The sequence below is a fragment of the Cyprinodon variegatus genome, unplaced genomic scaffold (assembly GCF_000732505.1).
Source record: "Cyprinodon variegatus isolate N-32 unplaced genomic scaffold, C_variegatus-1.0 Scaffold471, whole genome shotgun sequence".
Taxonomy (NCBI): domain Eukaryota; kingdom Metazoa; phylum Chordata; class Actinopteri; order Cyprinodontiformes; family Cyprinodontidae; genus Cyprinodon; species Cyprinodon variegatus.
Window position 1 is genome coordinate 90,552 of NW_015150924.1, and position 18,028 is coordinate 108,579.

At 39.6% G+C, this 18,028-nt stretch overlaps 1 protein-coding gene across 1 annotated transcript in view; it reads right to left on the bottom strand.

Annotated features, from left to right (window-relative positions):
- skil (SKI-like proto-oncogene) overlaps nucleotides 1-8,223 on the bottom strand; it is a 36,701-nt gene extending 28,478 nt beyond the window's left edge. Inside the window, exons 1-2 of the mRNA XM_015389739.1 lie at nucleotides 8,084-8,223; nucleotides 2,492-3,771 (exon numbers count right to left, since the gene is read on the bottom strand). Coding sequence (XP_015245225.1) covers nucleotides 2,492-3,613 — 1,122 coding nt within the window. The 5' untranslated portion in view covers nucleotides 3,614-3,771; nucleotides 8,084-8,223. The remainder of the gene's footprint in view (nucleotides 1-2,491; nucleotides 3,772-8,083) is intronic.
- Nucleotides 8,224-18,028: the final 9,805 nt, after the last annotated feature.

Genomic DNA, 18,028 nt, shown 5'->3' on the forward strand with positions numbered 1-18,028 from the left:
TAGAAAATTAATTAATTGGACTTTTTGTTTATAAAGATTACATCTTTGGAAAATCAGATTTTTTTTTTCCCTACATCAGTTCATCACTTTATGCTCTTAAAATAAGTTATTTTCATTATGAAAACAGCCTAGAATAGTTTCGGATATGGCATGGGGCAAAGAAAAAAATTGTAGATTAGATATTTAAGCCATTTCAACCAGCCCAACCAGATTGTTTTATTTTATTAGAAACTTGTTGGGAGTTCCCAGTGCCAAGGAAAGGGAGGCCCACAGCAACACGCGCCCTACATCATACCTATAGCTTGTGACGTACACTCCAAGGAGAAGGAAATATGCTACTTCCCCCACAGCTATGACTTTGGGGCGCACGCAGAACTGAGTAAAATGGTCATGTAATGAATAGTACTGAAGATCAGCTGGCCAAGATCGTGGGAATTTTTTGTTTCTTTTTTTTTTTAAACACGTCTTTAACAGGAGCACAAACAGAGGCCACCTTTAGGCAAAACGTCGTCACCACCAGCGCTGACGTTAAGCGAAAGAGTGTGGAAATCACCTCAGACAGAAGACAGCACCTCAAACTGTGGTGCGACTCCAGAGCGCCTGACAAAGTGTGAGACAGAGAGACTAAAATTGTGTCACACCGGCCTCCAATTATCTGCTTTTCACACATACACACACACGTAGAGCAACGGCGTCTGACACAAAAAAAAAAAAAAACACAGAGATGATAGGATTTATAATCTAACATGACATACAGATGCTTCTGTGCTTTTGTCGCCTGAGTCAATTTTTTGTTCCCTGCAATTCTTTTTTTTCCTCTGTGGTAATAAAAATGTATTTTTCCCTTCTGAGAAGTTAACGTCTGAAACCTCAGAATTGCAGATTTGGGAAGGGGAGGGACAGGAATGCGGTCAGGATGCGAGGAGAGACAGCAGACAGCCTTTTCCGCACGCTCCGATCTAACCAGACACGGAAGAGGAAAATCATTTTGTCGATTTCACATCCACAAACATTGACGCGTTTCTCCCTTTACTCTAGCGATGCACATAATGCAGGAGCTTTGTAAGGAGAGGTGACAAATAAACCATGTTGGTGAGGGGTGTTGGTTTTGCTTTGAGTCTAAGGGGGAAAAAAAATATCTGCATTTGTGCATCAAAGGGACGAACAAACCACAGAAACAGACAAAAACATCCAGAAACAATACAAGATTGGGGGGAGGGGGGGTCCCGCTGTGGTCAAAGGCAGGTCAGGAGACATAAAGCACTTCATGGCAGGGAGAGAAAATCTACAGCTTTTCCCTCAGCGGCTGTTGACTTTTTTATAGACTTGCTGGCCTTGTGGCTTTGATCATATATTGACATGTTGGGTTTTTTCCACCCTGAAGCAACAAGATAGAACAAGAACGACTATCAGGCAATCAAGAGCCTCATAGATGAGCTGAAGAAATTGAATGAAGCGTTTTTAATTTCGGGTTGGCCTCCAGCTTAAGGAGTTCTAGAAAACGCGCCTACAGAAAAAAATTAACATCCCCAGATTACTTAACAAAAACAAAGTGGATTTAATGGAACTGATGTAAATGTGTGCTAGAAATAAGAGACTATCCCCAATCCTGATGAGCGTCATCATCCGCTGCTGACCTCCAGGTGACCCCCCCGCGCAGCAAAAGGAACAAATGATGCGCTTCCTGCTCAACTGTGACCAGCTGGACTAACTTAGGTCTGATCAGACCCAGTGAGGCAGATGTCACCACCTGTCCCAAGATTCAGACACACTCTGGGTCAACGCTGGTTTAAAAAAAAAAGCAGTCTGCTTCAGCCTAATAAACAAGCCACATATAGGTCAAACTACAACCAACCAGAAACATAAAACAAACATAAAAAAATACGAATCATTTCTGATAAAAAAAGACAATACGAGAAGTAGGATTAGAGACCAGAACCTGACGGTGTTTATCTGGATCAACTGGTCAGAAATGTTTAAAAAAACAGTGCTTGATCCAGAGCCAAAAAGCCGTTTATGTCTAATCAATCCAATCACAGTACATGAAGAAACCTTTAGTGTGGATCCTGGTAAAGAGTAAAGAAGATCCAATGTGACCCTACTAATTAGAGTATTACTCAGTACTTTATAAGCATTATTTATTACTAAGTCCTTACTGATATGTAAGATGTATCTTAAGGAAAATATACTTGCTACAGTATGTGAAAACAGGGTTTACTCCAGCTGCAGCCAAGTGAGAGAGTAATATTCCTAGCAGATAACAGGAAGGCTAAATGCAATACAACAAATTAGATCTGCACTCTTCTGTTAGTTCTTAAATAGAAATCAGACTTGACAGGTCAAACATTTTTGAAGAATCTTAGGTTGACCACACAATTCATCTTCGTCGATGTCTAGGTATTAGCGTTGTCATGGAGATTTCACGGCATGCTACACAAAACAATGCCACAAACAACTGACAGCAGGGTTTTTTTTCCAAAGGGAAACTTACTTTATCGAGGGAACTCTTCAGCTGATAGTGAAACTTCTCTTTGACCTCGTCCAGCAGCTTCTTGAGTCTGGGCTCCTCGGGGGTCCCCTGGTACTTCCTGGCAAGCTGCAGGTAGCAGGGCCACTTGGCTGAATCAAAGCCCCAGTGGCAGGTCCTCTTATCAGGTGACTTGTGTGAATGCATGACAAACTTCTGTGGCGAAAAGAGCAGCTGGCATTCGACGCACTGGATGCATGGCGCCTCAGGCTGAGTGTAGAACTGTGGCACGAAGAGGCCCTGACATTTGCCCAGACACTGGTGCTCCACCTGGAAGCTGGCCTCGCTCTCCTTCAGCAGGCCCTGAGCCAACAGCTTGCCGCTGGGGTCAGTCGGCAGCACAGCCCCGGGACGCAGGAGGGCGTTGCATAGCCGCTGTGCGTCCGTCAGAGTGATGAGGCCGCAGGATGGTGCGTTAAAGGGCAGAATGCCCAGCACCTTGAGAATGTGCAGCTGCTCGGCGTCACAGCGAGAGCAGTAGACGTAGAGCTCGTCGCACACAGTATTGATTTGCTGCAGTGAGAAGTCTCGCAGCACTGAGTTCAGCACCTGAGGAAGGCAGAGCCGCTTCTCGCCACCGACGACAAAGCAGGAGATGGACTCTCCTTCCAACAGGGAGTGGGTGAGCTCATTGGAGCTGTCGCAGGGAACCAGAAGGGGACCCCCTCCTAAAACAGGCGGGGAAGGCAAGGGTGGCATTCCAGCAGGAGAATGCTCGTGGCCTGTACGGGCCGAGAACGCAGCGGGGCCCCCGAGGGAGCTCTGGCTGCTGAGGGTGAACTGGGCCAACGTATGTTTGAGACCAGGACTCAGGTCCAGAGCTTTAGCCGAGCCCACGAGGTGTGGATCGCCCCGGCTGTCAATGTCCAGCTCGGCCTCGCGGTTCCGATCTTCTGTCTGCTCCTTCTTTACCTTGGCGGGTTTTGGGAGGGAGTCCAAGCCGCGCCTCTTCAGGTTGATCTCCGCCATCACTCGCTTCTTTATGGGAGCATCCTCCATCCGCTCCCTGTACAGCCTCTTCCAGTTTCCTTTAAATGAGGTCAAGTCTTTAAAAGGAGTTTTCAAACTGGTCTGGGTGCTGGCCATTTCCAAGTACTAGAATTACTGCACTCCGCTTTTGCTTCTGTTTTCTGGTTCTCGTTTTCCTTTTTCCCTCCTCGAGTCTTTTCTAATTGACACAAGTCTTCCGGTAGCTGGAAACATGCATGATGGTTCCGTAAGTTCTAAAGGTTCTGATCCGCAGTCTGTAAACACAGGAAAGAAAGAAAGAAAAAGGAAATCAGAAGACTTTTCAAACAGAACCTTGCAAAATTGACAGCTAATGTTACAACCGCAAATTTAAATACATTTTATCCTGATTTTAGAAGCTAGACTAACAAAATTACAGCAAATAAATGTTACGTTAAAGGAAAACTTATGCATGGTTTCCTGAGTCAATGGTTTGGGGACTTTAACTGGACTACTCTACTGTACCTCCCATAGGTTTTGGTCCAGGATTACCCCAGCACCATCTGTGTTTCCATTATTTCTATCATGCTTTGCTGTATGAGGGGAAGAAACAGCAAGCCAAATACAAGATGCTGCCACCAGCACTTAAACTACAAACATACAAAGGTTTCAAAGCAAAGCTGTAATACCAACGTTAAGACATTCAGACTCTAATTAGGCGACTACTGAAGGTTTAATTTAGGGCTATCAGAGTTAAGAAGGGTTGAACAGATATCCAAGGCACACTTTTCAGATTTCCATTCATAGAAGTGTTTAAAAACCACACATCATTTTCCTTTCACATTACAGTTAGAGAACTATGTGTTTGTCTCCAGCATCCAATTCTAACAAATACAGAGGGTTTTTGTGGTTGTCAAAATTTAACACATACAGAAGTTGAATGGTCATTTTTCTCATCCAAACCACTGTACATTCTGTTCCTGATTCTCATTAAAAAATTGTTACAGAGCATGAAACATCCATAAAGAGTGTCATGTTTTATGCTTCCCCTGCTTTGGGCTGCAGAGGGCAGAGGCTGCCAGCATGGTCCACTGAACCAAATGGCCATTAACCCACTTCACACAAACACAGGACCAAAAAAAAATTTACATCATGCAGTCCACCAAAGGGTTTTAGAACAGAGTTCTCAAATGCAAAGTGAGAATTTTAACAAACCAGTTTACCAAGACTTGGCAGGGTGAGATCCTCCACCGCCCTGCCCCCTTTAGCTCATTACATTGTTAATGGGGAGGGCTGACTCACAATGGCTGAGAAAAAAAAATCTCATTTTGCAAATGAAAGCGTCCCTTCCCATGCATTCACACTCTGCCGTCTCTTCGGCCTGAAATTCCCATTAAAAACAAATAAAAAAACCCGGTCAGACTTTCCTCCCTGTTTTCTCCTCCAGCCCAAAGCCAGCAGCAATCCGCTGGTCGCTATTTAAACTGTGGCAACACTAACCAAGACAAGGAATTAGAATTTTAATCATTTTTGTAAGCCACTAGTCACACGGATCCATTTATTATCTCTCAGGTTATCAGTTTGCATGGTTGCGGACGTTTAAATGCAGTATAAACGGTGGGCTACAGGGAGCCACCTTCTGGGGGCTCCTTCGATGACAGCAACGCTGGTATCCGATCAGAAGCTATAAGTAGGTACTTGACTGAAGGGCTTTAAATGAATCTGCTTGAATCAGAGCCAGAAAAAAGGGTGCTTTTTCACTTCTTCATCTAATGAGGTCAAGAGGCCTAGAGAAGCTTTAAAAAATATTTATAATAGGAGCTGTATTTTAACAGAATCTGTTAAGTGTTATATGATTCTGTCCATGTTGGAATTGTCTGATGTTCATGAGGAACCCACAAATGTCTTAATAATTAGCATTTGAATAAAAAAAAAAAGTAATATGTATGTCTTTAACGTATTTCTGTCCAGATTTAACCTGTTTTTGTGTCGTAGTTTACAACTGGAGCCCATATATCACTAATGAAGTAAAGTCAAAAATAAATCCTTAAAATTTCACTTTTAAATTCTCCTCTTTTTACCCAAATACAATCAAAACAGCTGCATTTGTTGTTTTTCTGCAGCAATGACAGGTTTAAACTGCAGCGTGTCATTGCTGCAGAATAATTATGTCAAATTGGAAACCAGCAATAATTTTACTTTTACAAACAAAATCAGTTACTGTATTTTATAGATAATCCGATTAGTGCAGTTCTAGTCGGTCCAAAAATGAGCTGCATTGTTGTTTTTAATGTGGGAAACATTTAAAAAGGGTCAATCCTTGAGTTTCCATCGATTGAACGTAACCAGCTCCTGCATCAAGGTGTCCTTCATGTCTTAGATGTGTCCCTGTTTTAAAACGGTTTGATTCATGTGTGTTCAAACGGGGCCAACACATTGGCCCCTGAGGATTGCTGTCTGACACCGCTGGAAAATAAAAGTTTAAACTGTATTTCAGATCAACTGTCATTAATGTAAAATAATCCTTCCCAACTTTGAGTTGTCTAGAGCACTGTATACAGGGGCAGAGCTAGATGGGGGGCCAGGGGTGGCCATGCCCACCCCTACCATTTTTCCCCCTCTAATACAGATAGTGGGAGCAGTACTACTCTTAGGTGGAATATTCAAAATGTTTAAATTTTTCATATCTTAACTGTTACTTGACAACAACAACACTGTGGTTAATTATGCAGATCAATATACTAACATAAAAGATGATAAATACAGAATTCCTGCTCTTTTCAGAACTTGTGTTATTTGGAAAGAGAAAATGATGCAAATGATCCAGAAGACTTCAGTGAAAATCATAGATACATAACTATTTTAATAAAAACTTATTAAATAATCAATTTATGTAGATATTAATACTTGTTAATATAAATTTTATGCAGAATGATTATTGATAAAAGTAGGGAAGTAATTACAATAAATAGGATGTTCACCCCAGAGCTCAAACCTGAAAGAATTTTATCCACTATACCTTTTTTCTAGAAAGCACAGATGTTTAAAAATATGTGTCTATTTGTTAGCGAAGGCTTTAGGAAAGTATAGTTAAAGCCAATTTATGCTTCTGACACATAGCCTCTGCAAGCATCAAATCTGTCTCCGTGCACCCAAAAAAAAAATCCTGACTACACGTCAGACAGTCGCAGCGGCGCAGACCTCAAGCGGAAGTGCGCAGACAAAAAGCAGCTGTGATTGGTCCTTGGTAAGCCTTTCCAGCTGTCTGTGTGGTCATCCTTCTCGATTCTGTGCCAGGGGGCGTCATTTTTTAAAAACCAAGGAGTAACAACATTGGAAAACCACGACGAAAGGTTGATAGAGGAGGTTTGGATCTACAACCACTTGTACTATGCCTCAGAAAATTTTGGAAAAATAAACACTCCCGCCGACGTCGCCGAAGAAGTCCTCGTGACCATCCGCCGAAGTTCTCCAATAGGCTCCCCCTTGCGCTTTGGTGGGAAACTGCTGTGCGTCCTTAGAAATTTCAGACCGACGTTGCAGAAGCATACCAGCAAAACAGGTTCCCGACATTTGATGTGTGCGGTTGCAGAAGTCTAATCTGCCCTTCAGTCTTTATTTAGAAAATATGGATGCTGTGGTCGTTCATTTTCCTGTTGGAACCGTGTAGATTGACCCTGAGGTTCTGGTGCCTGGCCACCCTTAGTTAAATTTTCTGGCTACGCCTCTGCCTGTATAACATGTTAAATTGAATCCATCAGAGATGTTGGAAAGAATATGGCCCTTATAATAAAAAAAATGAATAGCTTAATTTAATGCAGTGATTGAGCATCATCTGTTCTTCTGTGATTCAGCATCTTTGCTTCATCAGACATCAACTGAAGAGATTCAATTAAAGGAAAATGTGGATCTGGTTCACAGAACCGTAAACCTCCTAAATGTCGCTCCCTCCACTTCTAATATAATTTTTTTTTTTTTTGCTGCAAGGACACCGCGTAATGCCCTGCTCCTCCTCCTCCTCCTCCTGCTCCTGGTATGCAGACAGTGCTGATAATGACATTCACTGTCTGCTCCAGTCTGCTCCGCCACTCGCCGCTCCTCTGCTCGGGTTTCCGACCGCGGTGTTTATCGGACTGCGCTGCGGTCGGAAACCAAACTGGAAATATTCCACTTTTTAAGCGTGAAATCGCTTTAGAAACGGAGAAGCGGTGGAGTAAAGGTGCCGTTTCACTTATTAAAAGAAAAAAAGGGGGCAAGGAGAAATGAATGAGTAAAAAAAAAAAAGAAATGATGAGCTCAGTCCGATTTGGGAATGAGAGAAAATCCCGGAGCTCTCAGCAGGAGCTCAGACACAGACAGCCGGAGCTGAAGGAGCTGCTGTCCGCTCCGACACTCTCAGACACCGAGCTTCATTTGGACCAACCTCCGCGGCACAGTGGCCGATAATACGGCAGGCTAAAGGAGATTAGCTTCACCCTATCTCCGGAGTTCAACCGTAAATCACTAAACTATAAAACGCCCCCCTTTCTCTAACCGATTTGTTTCCAAACTATATTTCTATTTATTCATTTTTTTTAGTAACCGTTATTTATAGTAAGCGACACTTGCCTGAACGCCGTCCGCCTCGTCCTCTCCGCTCGGCTCCTTCTCAGCACTGGAAAAGCCTCGCATGAAGGAGATGCAGATAGAGGCTCCACTACTGGCCCGCAACGTCACACCGCACACTGACTGAGAGGCGGAGACGTCACCCGGCTGACGGAAACTATGCGGGGGTGTCTGTCGTCTGTCGGTCCTCCTGTCTGTCTGTCTGTCTAGCACGGTCTGGGACTTGGGATTTTTATTTTTTCGCCCTCCAGCCGTGCGGAGCAGATGTCAGGGGCGCTTCTAGAAACTTTGGGTTTTCGCCTGTACATAAAGTAGGTGTTTGAGGCGGTGTTACTGTGGTCAAAGTTTGGATTAAAAACTAACCAGAATCATCCTTTTAATCTGCATATTTACAATAGAACAGAATAGAATAGAAAATAAACGGAATATAATAATAGAGTAAGGTAGAATAGCATACAATGGGATATAATATAATAAAATAGATTAGAGTAGAGTAGAATAGAATAAAATAGAGTACAATAGAATATAATGGAATATAATAAAATATAATAGAGTAGAGTAGAATAGAATGGAAAGAATAGTAAAGAATAGAATGGAATATATTAAAATAAAATTGAGTAGAGTAAAATAGAATAGAATGGAATATAATAGAATAAAATAGAGTAGAGTACAATAGTATAGAATGGAATATAATAGAATATAATAGATTAGAGTAGAATATAATAGAATAGAAAAGAATACAACAGGATATAATAGAATATAATAGAATAGAATAGAATAGAAAAGAATAGAATAGAACGGAATAGAATAGAAAATCCCTTAATTGTTCCACAATGGGGTTATTCTGGTGTTTACAGCAGCAAAAACATTATAGAAAAAATTGTCACAAAAATATGTATAATAGTGAAGAGTTAAAAGATAAACAATAAAGTATTGTACTGTGAAGTGTTTTAACAATATAAATACTGTGCATCTTGAGAATAAATAACCAATATACAGCTACGAACTTTTTTACAGTAATGGATATTTGGAAATAGCAGCAACATCAGAGATGTGCAAAATTCCACACTTTTCTGTCGACAGGACAACTATTAATCGTTGCAAATTTGGTGCTAGAAGGAAACTGTAGTGGAAAGGAAGTTCTTCTTGCTGTTTGTCAGAAGTGTATCAGTGGAACACAGTTTGCATGTGGAATTAGGGGCTTTGGTCAGATGAGATTTAAAAAAAAAAACTTCTGACCAACATGCATAAAACCAAAAGTGGTAGAAAATTTGCAATACACATCAAAGTAATTCAAACATCAAGCTATGACAATTTTTACAGTGATGGAGATTTGAAAAATTACAGCAACATCAGACATGTGCAAAATGACAGCAGCATGTTATATGACTGACTAAAAGAGAAACTGTAAAATCAGCATGAATGTAACAACTTATTGAGATTGTTGGGAACAGTGATGGCAATAGAGTCTTCCAGCTGTGAGGAGGAAGGATCTGTGATAACGGTCTCTGGTGCATTTAAGGTGCAGCAGTATGTCACTATAGGAGCTCTCCAGTTCTGCAACAGCTTCATGCATTGGGTGGGAGAGATTATCCAGCAGAGATGTTAATTTAGTTAAGATTCTTTTGTTTCCCACCTCCTGCACTGAGTCCAGAGGGCATCCAATCGGAAAGCTGGCCTCCCTGATCAGCTTATTCAGCCGATATATTTATTATTATTTTTTATTATTATTATTTTTATTTTACATGCACTGCAAATAAACTTATGCAAATACAAAATAAAAAAAAATTAAGAGGTACTGTATAGATCCATTGCACCTTGGTCTCCTAATTCCACCCTTCAGCGTCTCTCTAGTAAAATAGCAGCATCCCTGTATTAAAGACCTTGAAGACCACTAGGACGTGTAAAAGCAGGTATTCAACATATTAAAAAGTAATAGTTATAAGGAAATAATTTTTAATATGCGTCTGTAATACCAATGTTTTTCAACAATATAATCACATTTAAAATTAGGCTAGTGGAAAGTTGCTAGGCGTAGAGAAGTTAGTGATTAGTGGAACTACTAGAGGCTTCAGATCCCATTTGTTTTTGTGAAATGCATGGGTGGTTCTAGACAGGGGGCAGTAGGGGGGCAGTGCCCCCATAGAACTAGTCCTGCTCTGTTTTGGCCCATGTAATGAAGATGCAATATTAAATATATTTTTTATTTTATGAGCTAACAAAGAAATCATAACTTATTGGTCACTTGGATCTATTTCACTTTTTTAAAATTATAGTTTTATTTCAATAATATCAAAATAAAGGTGTTGCTCTTTTAGCTTCATTTGCACTGAGATTAGGTCACAATCTTAGGGGATTTATCTGCATTTATCCTTTTTCCCCTCCCATAATTGATCTTTAAAAAGCATGACAAGATTATAATATATATAATAATTCTAATTTTGACCAGTGCAGAAATTTTATCGTTTTTATCCTGAATCTTTCAGTCTCATGTTTCAGTTCTCAGCATTGAAATAGGTGGATACAGTCGGTTTTACATCTAAATATCAATCAATCACCAATTTCCAAAACTTAACAAAATTGGAGCCAATAAATTAGTGAATATTTGCTATATTTTGGATCCTGAGATTCACAAGTTGCTCTTTGACTTTACACCACACCTGATGCATCAAATATGAAACTATTGCCTTGGTTTATATTTTGCAAAGTGAAGCAGGCTCTGATCAGACTTTTTGGAGTGTCTGGAGATGTAGGCCTAAATGCTGTTTGTTATTAATGTTTAAAATAGGTCATAAAATATCTGTTTAGTTCATCTTCAAACAGGAAATGTATTCAGACTTGCAGATGATGTGAACTGTATTTAAAATTCCTAAAAGCAGCTTGAATAGTTTAGGTCGCTGAAGCGTACTATATTATCAACACTCATAGCCAATGTGGTGATAATGGCCTACATGTCCATTTTAGAGAAACTTGTGTGTTTAAAGTCAGGGATATGGGCAAAAAAATTAAATGTCTGAAATAAAAGCCTCTGACCACTTGGTAAATAAATGTTCCTAGAACCTTCCCGGTTTTGAAACGGATCAGGAAACCGAAAAGTTAACATATAACATTTGATCTTATAAAAGGAAATACTTTTCTAAACGGCTTTAACTGCTCAGTCCTGATTCTCTGCTGTGTGCTTGTAAAATCATTCCAGGTATGATTTCTAAGGCAAATGTGGGCTGTAATCTAAAAAAAAAAATATTTTATTTTAATCTATTCTAGTTTTATGGATTAGTGAGACCCATAAATGGTTTTATTTCCAACACATTAGATCACATTTACATCCTTCAACATAATTTTATGTAAAACATAAACTAGAACATGTGATATGTTGGTGTTAAAAGCTAGATATATCGAACCCCCTTTAGCCTGATATTCCTCTGCAACTAATACACCCTCAGAAGAGGGTCACATTAGCACATCGGCTTCTCCTGTGTGGAATTTGTTTATTAAGCAGCAGTGTTTAAGCCATAATCTAAAAACATAAACAAGATTAGGACAATTGCAAACCTACCTAAAAATAGAGCATCATTTAGAGAAGAAGAAATCTGCAGAAATCCACACTATTTAACAATTAATCTTTGCCATCTTTGTGGAATTAGGGGCTTTGGTCAGACAAGATTAAAACAAACCTTCTGACCAACATGCATAAAACCAAAAGTGGTAGAACATTTGCAATACACATTTAGGTAATTCAGGCATCATGCTGGCACTAGAAGTTAGATTGAGGGAGGACAGCTAGCTTGTAGACTGCAAAGCTTTGATACTGGGGTGAAGGGTCACTTTGCAGCTAAGTTGGTTCCACAATGTATTGACTCAGTAGAGCATGCATTTTAGGTTTTGATTTTTGAAAAATAATGTGATAAAAAAAACTTACTTTAGCTTTCCTTCAACAATTATGGACTACAGTTGTGCTATAATATGATAAAATGGGGAAACGGTTCAAGGCGTATGAATATTTTTGCAAAGCATCAAAATAAATTAACATGTACATAAATGATTCTGATTGTCAGAGACGATTATTTAAAGTAATATCATTATGTTTTTCTTTTAAAAACTAAATGTATTTACGATAAGCTTTCACATTGTTCTAAAATCAACTGCAGTTTCCATTTTACTACTTTCTTTCATTTCAAATCAGAATGTCATACGTTTTTTTTTTTTCTGTGCGTGTCCTTGGTTAGCATTTGTTGACTTCCCATCGAGTTCATAGAAACAGGAGAGGACAAAAGAGGACACGCTCACTGGGTTAAAGGGAGTCTTTCTGTCCCAGAGCTCCCCCTCCCCCACCCGTCATATGGACATGTCCTCCACAGGCGGTCAAAAGGTCACCCATGCTGTGTACTGTAATTTCAGAGATTAAAAAAGTCGACAGAATCTGTGTGTGAAAGTGACAGAAATACATTTTAATAATTATATTGGATTATTTCTTACAAAAAGAGGTAAAGACAACACTGTACTCTTGAGTCTAAATCAGCCCTGTAATCTTAGAAGGTTATCGTCCTCCGTCGACATGTGCCGGCGTTTTCTCAGCTGAGGTGCACCCTGGCTGGCTGGCTGGCTGACCCGCAATCTGATGTCACGAGTCTGTGAGAGGACCGGGCGGCTTGATAAAGCTTTGATAAACAACGCGGCCGTCCGGCTGGTCTGCCTTTTTTCACCGCAACCTCTATCTGCCTCACTCTCTGACAGCAAGGTCAGCAGTTGTATTATGAGAGCAGATGTGCATACACCCTGTCCACCCCCGGAGAACAACAAGAGGGACATTGATTTTCCTGTAATAACATCACTCTGTGTTCTGCAGGGAGTAAATTAATCTCATATGTGCAATAATGTGACCTGTGCTGATTGTTCATCAAGGGTTTAAATCAGAAAAGGGCTGAATGATGAGGAGGATGGAGGTGGGGAGCTGGGACCTGTAGACAAAGTGTGGCAGACTGGTGCATTCATAAGCCCCTCCATTAGCCAAGAGTCATCCTAACTGTTATTGGACTTAGTACTAAGTGGACCCAGGAGGCAGAAATCCCACTGGTGGTTTTCATACATCTTGTCTGAGATCAATGGGAAATATTGAAATGCGTCTTGGGTCATCCAGTGGATCTATACGTGATTTGGATGTAATGATACTAGCTGATGCGGCGGTCTGAGGTCGGGCACCCTCACTGCAGAGGCTTTGGTAGCTTTAGGGTCAGTCAACAGGTTTGGGTTAGTTTGATAATCCAGACATGTCGTCTTCAATTTCTGGCTCTTAATAACGTTTAATTGAAAGTGTTGCCATCGTGTAGCTCTCCCAATGCATCTGAGCGTTGATTCCCAGTTTTAATTAGCTCTTAACTTTGACTCGGTCATTTAAACCTGTATGTTATGATCTAATAGTTTGTTCTGCTGTAGCTCAGGCTGTAAGGCTGGATATTTGGTTTACTTCCACCCTACTCTATTATGTTTTGACGCCCTGTATTTGCCTCCATCCCCAGCCTCACTATCTCTGCTGAAGAAAAGCTTTCCCACAGCATTCAGATTCATGTGTTCATAGCATTTCTACACTAGATTAGATGATTTGTTTTAGTGTTTGTTGTGTCCCTGTCATGGCTTATAGCACAGTTTGTTGAAGTCTTGGTCCTTTGGATCTACTCATGTTTTTAAGGTTTTCCCTACTGCCACTTACTTGACTAAAATTAAAATGCAATTTTAGGATTTTCTAGGCTATGAGGCATTCATAGGACATGAGGCAATTGTTAAAAAATATTTATATATATACCGGTATATACTGGACTGCCCCGAGGACTTAGGTTGGGGACTACCACTGTTATAGCACATTTAAAATGGGACTTCCTGTGGCTTTCTTTTAATAAATGTTTTTCTCTTGGCTGGTTCCCAGACTAATGTTCTTCTGCCCAGCCTTTCAGCTTAAATAAACAGACATGTCTTGGTTGGTTTTTCAGGATTAACACACTCGTTTGTTGTTCAAATTGAAAAGAACTCCAGCAGATGCTCTGGGGGTTAAAGATCTTTTTCATAACATCACTTATGCAATGTAGCCATAAAAGCACCCAATGAGCAGGACTGGTTTGTTAGAAAACAATTCTAGGAAGTTGGCAACCAGTGAGAATAAAAAGAAAGATCATTATAGCAAAAACAAACAAAAAATGTTGGTGAACTTAGTTAAATAATTGATAATATGAGTTTTATTTGGAAAGTGCTCCATTCGGCTAATTTCTCTCTTAAACTCAATTCTAGTCTTGTTAAGGAGAAGATTTTGGATCAAGTTTAAAACTTAATTCTTATATTTAATAGCAGGTCAGCACTGACAGAAGCAACAGTAAAAACAAAACATACAAAAACTGAATTGCCAGGTGTATGATCATTAGTGACACCTGGTGGCACAAATAGCAAACTGCAAACAACTTAATATGTATGTGATTAAACTAAACATATTTGTAATAATTAAATAAATAGTAGAGGGGAAAAACATTTTGAGCCCTCTGGAGGAATAAAATGTTACATTATGGCTGCAGGTAAAGGACATTGATGCCAATCATCCTTAGGAGATAAAGCAAACAGAAGCCTTATTTTTAAGCAGTTTGGGTCTAACTGAAATAACAATGGTTTTAAAAAAAAACCTAGCAAAACAATTAATTTAACATTTTTTTAAATTGTTTTTGCATAGTAAATGTTTCATATTGAAGGTATAATGGAGGATTTAGCGAACATTTGAACATACCTGCCCTCTCCACTTAAAAAAAAAATAAAAGCACATGCACAACCCTGTACCCACTCCCGAGAGGGAACGCTTATCAAACACGTGCAAGAGCATGCATGAGCCCATTTCTTCTCGTGCACGCTCTGTTTAAAACTTGCTGTTTGCATCGCTCATACATGCTCACTTTCCAAAAGGAGATTTGCTATTTTTCCACTATGTCAGACTGACCTAACCTGACAACAGCCAGATGCATGTCTCACTCCGCCTAGCTATGTGAGTGGAGCTGGGCGGAGCGAGACATGCATCTGGCTGTTGTCAGGTTAAGACTGACCACCAGTAAGTGAAAATGGGGACGAGCACAGAAGACGGCCTTATGTAAACATATCACTAGAATGATGATCAGGAGGACCACTTATTTTGATGATCCACCCAGAAAAAGAACATCCTTCACTATAGAAGCAAATAACCTGAAAAAGACATGGTGTTTTCTTATCATAAACAACAGTTTTCTTCTACAGCTTCTACAGCTGTATAACTGTTGGATAGAATACAAAATCAACTGGCTTAGTCTTTTTTTAGTTAAAGCTGAAATGAAGCTCACAAAAGTTGCTCCATCTAAATACTCACATCTTGAAGACTATAGGTTTTGTTTCTCATCTCATGCCATTCATTTGTTCTGTTTTTCTTTCCTCTGGTATCTGCTCGATATACACAGCTTACTGAAACCCTGTGGCACCATCTGACTTACCTGACCTACATTATATCCAGATTCTTTATCTATAGCATCAGTGTTACTACTGTATGTGGCCCTGCAAAGACATATTGTCCCATTTATCATCTGTTTGAAGCCTCAGACTGACAAAAACAGACCCCCAGAGTCACACTATCAGGAGTCAGTTGGTATACTAAACCGTTTATGGTTATTGACGTCTCTTACAGTAGAATGCTAGATACCAGGAATGACTGGCTTAGCTGGGTTAGAGGAGTGTTGCTAAGAGCGGACAGAAATGAGACAGGCGGGGTTTCCAACATTCTGCCACGTACTGTTTGACCTAAATTTGCTTTTATTTTCTTCTATTATATTGTATAATTCACGTAAAGCACTGTTGATTTGTCTTTGTATTGAATTGTGCTATACAAATACACTTGCCTTGCCTAAAGCAGTTTAAATAACATGTTAAAACTATAGTCAGTTCACTCCTAGAAGGAAATCAAGCAGAGTGTCTTCCCTGTATGGACCCTTGGTAAAGATGCTATAAATACCCTTTAAATGAGCCAATCTTTAATTGCAGTAATATATTCTCAAACGGTAATGTTTGAAAAATCAAACCTTTAAGTTGATTTTTTTTTTTTTTTTTTGTCAGAAAAGATAATGAATGCCACATTAGGAAGTGCTAAACTTATTAGGCTCCTCTACTTTTAATGCAATACATTCAAAGATGGACTGTAGAGATGGAGGCTCTTTGATTATTCCTCTATAACAGTCTCAGAATCAGAAATTCTAAAAAAGCTTCATAATTAAAGATAAGTTCTGAAATATACAGAAAGAACCCAAACAACCCCCAAAAAGCCAAAATAAGGCTTTTGTTTTGTTCCACTCTAGAAAGCCTCAAATTCAACGCTAATTCTGACATATTAAATTGAAAAAGCTTCTTGGATGGGAAGCAAAACGTCTTCAAACATGGAAACAAAGTCCAGTGGATTGTTTTTTTCTACTTTTTTGGAATGACTATGACCTGGATGACTGATAATCTTCACCAGCAAGTTATGTTGGGTTTTCATTTGACTTGATTCCCGGACTTTAGGAACTGCTGTTCATTATTCTCCAGAGTCCAGCTTTACCTTTAGATTTCTATTAGATGTAGGATTTGGGACTGAGATGACAATGTGAAGAGGTTGATTCTGTGTCTGATACAAACGTTCCTTTCTAATCTGGCCACATACGTATTTTGGGCTATTATCCTCTTAAAAAGATTCAACCCCATCTTTAGTTTTCTAACAGATGATCCAAAGTTCTCACATGGAATAATCTGGGATTTCAGAAAGTCTGTGATGTAATACACAGTAAGGTTCCCACAACATTATAAATCATGCAACTAACTTAACAATGGGATTAGGGTGCTTTTTGACTTAGATGGTGTTTTCTTAATTTTTTGTTCTAAAGTCATTTTTTACAAAGACACATTGCCATTGTTGTAAATGTGTAAAGCCTGATGGATAAACATCTAAAAGTTGTTATGCAGCCTCTCACTCTGAGATCAGTCTTAGCTGCAGTCCTCCAACTGTGAGCTTTGGGGATATTTTTTTACCAACCTGTTCTTTGCTTAGAGGTAAGATAAATGGCATGGTGACCAGTGGCTGAAAGAAAAAGTCCCTTGTGCTGTGTGTTGTACAGCTGAAGGAAACAGTGACTAACCAATCATACAGTCTATGTATGGCAAAGTTGTAATTCAGGAATCCTGAGCTGGAAATGTGAAATACATCCTTTATGCAGATGTGTTAGACCGCTAAACTGTTGACTAGCACAGAAAAAAAAATTTTAATCTGAAAAAAATAATTAATTTTAAAAAACCAATGAAAATAAGTGAATGAAAGTCAGACATTGCTTGCCAACCATGCTTCAACTAAGTTGTTTAGAAACAGTTTTAAACAAAAATAAGAGTAGCCTTGACTTAATATCCTGTTGCACAAGCCTTTGAGGCAATAACTGCATTAAAACAATTCCTGTAACTATCAGTGAAACTTCTGCTCCTCTCAGCAGGTATTTAAGTCCACTGCATATGAGCAAACTGTACCATTTGTCTCAGGTTTGAAGGGGGCCTTTATTTTTGTCTCATCTGTTGATAGGAAATTCTCCCAGAAGCTTTGTGGCTTGTCAAGATCTAGCTTTGCAAATTCTAGTTTAGATATTTTTATAATTTGTTTTCAACAATGGTGTCCTCCTTAGTTGTTTCCCATCAAATCTATTTAGGCTCTAACCATCATCCCTCTCTTTGATTTGTCATCAATGTTCCTCCTGCAGCCACGTCCAGGGAGGTTAATTCCAGTCCCATGGATCTTCAGTTTTTTGAATAATATGAGAAGCTGTAGACACAGGAAAATCAAGTTGCTTGGAGATGCTCTATAAGTTTCTTTTTAATCTCCTGAGATAACTCTTCCTTCACTTCCTCTGGTCCATGTTGAGTGTGGTACACACTACTTCTGTA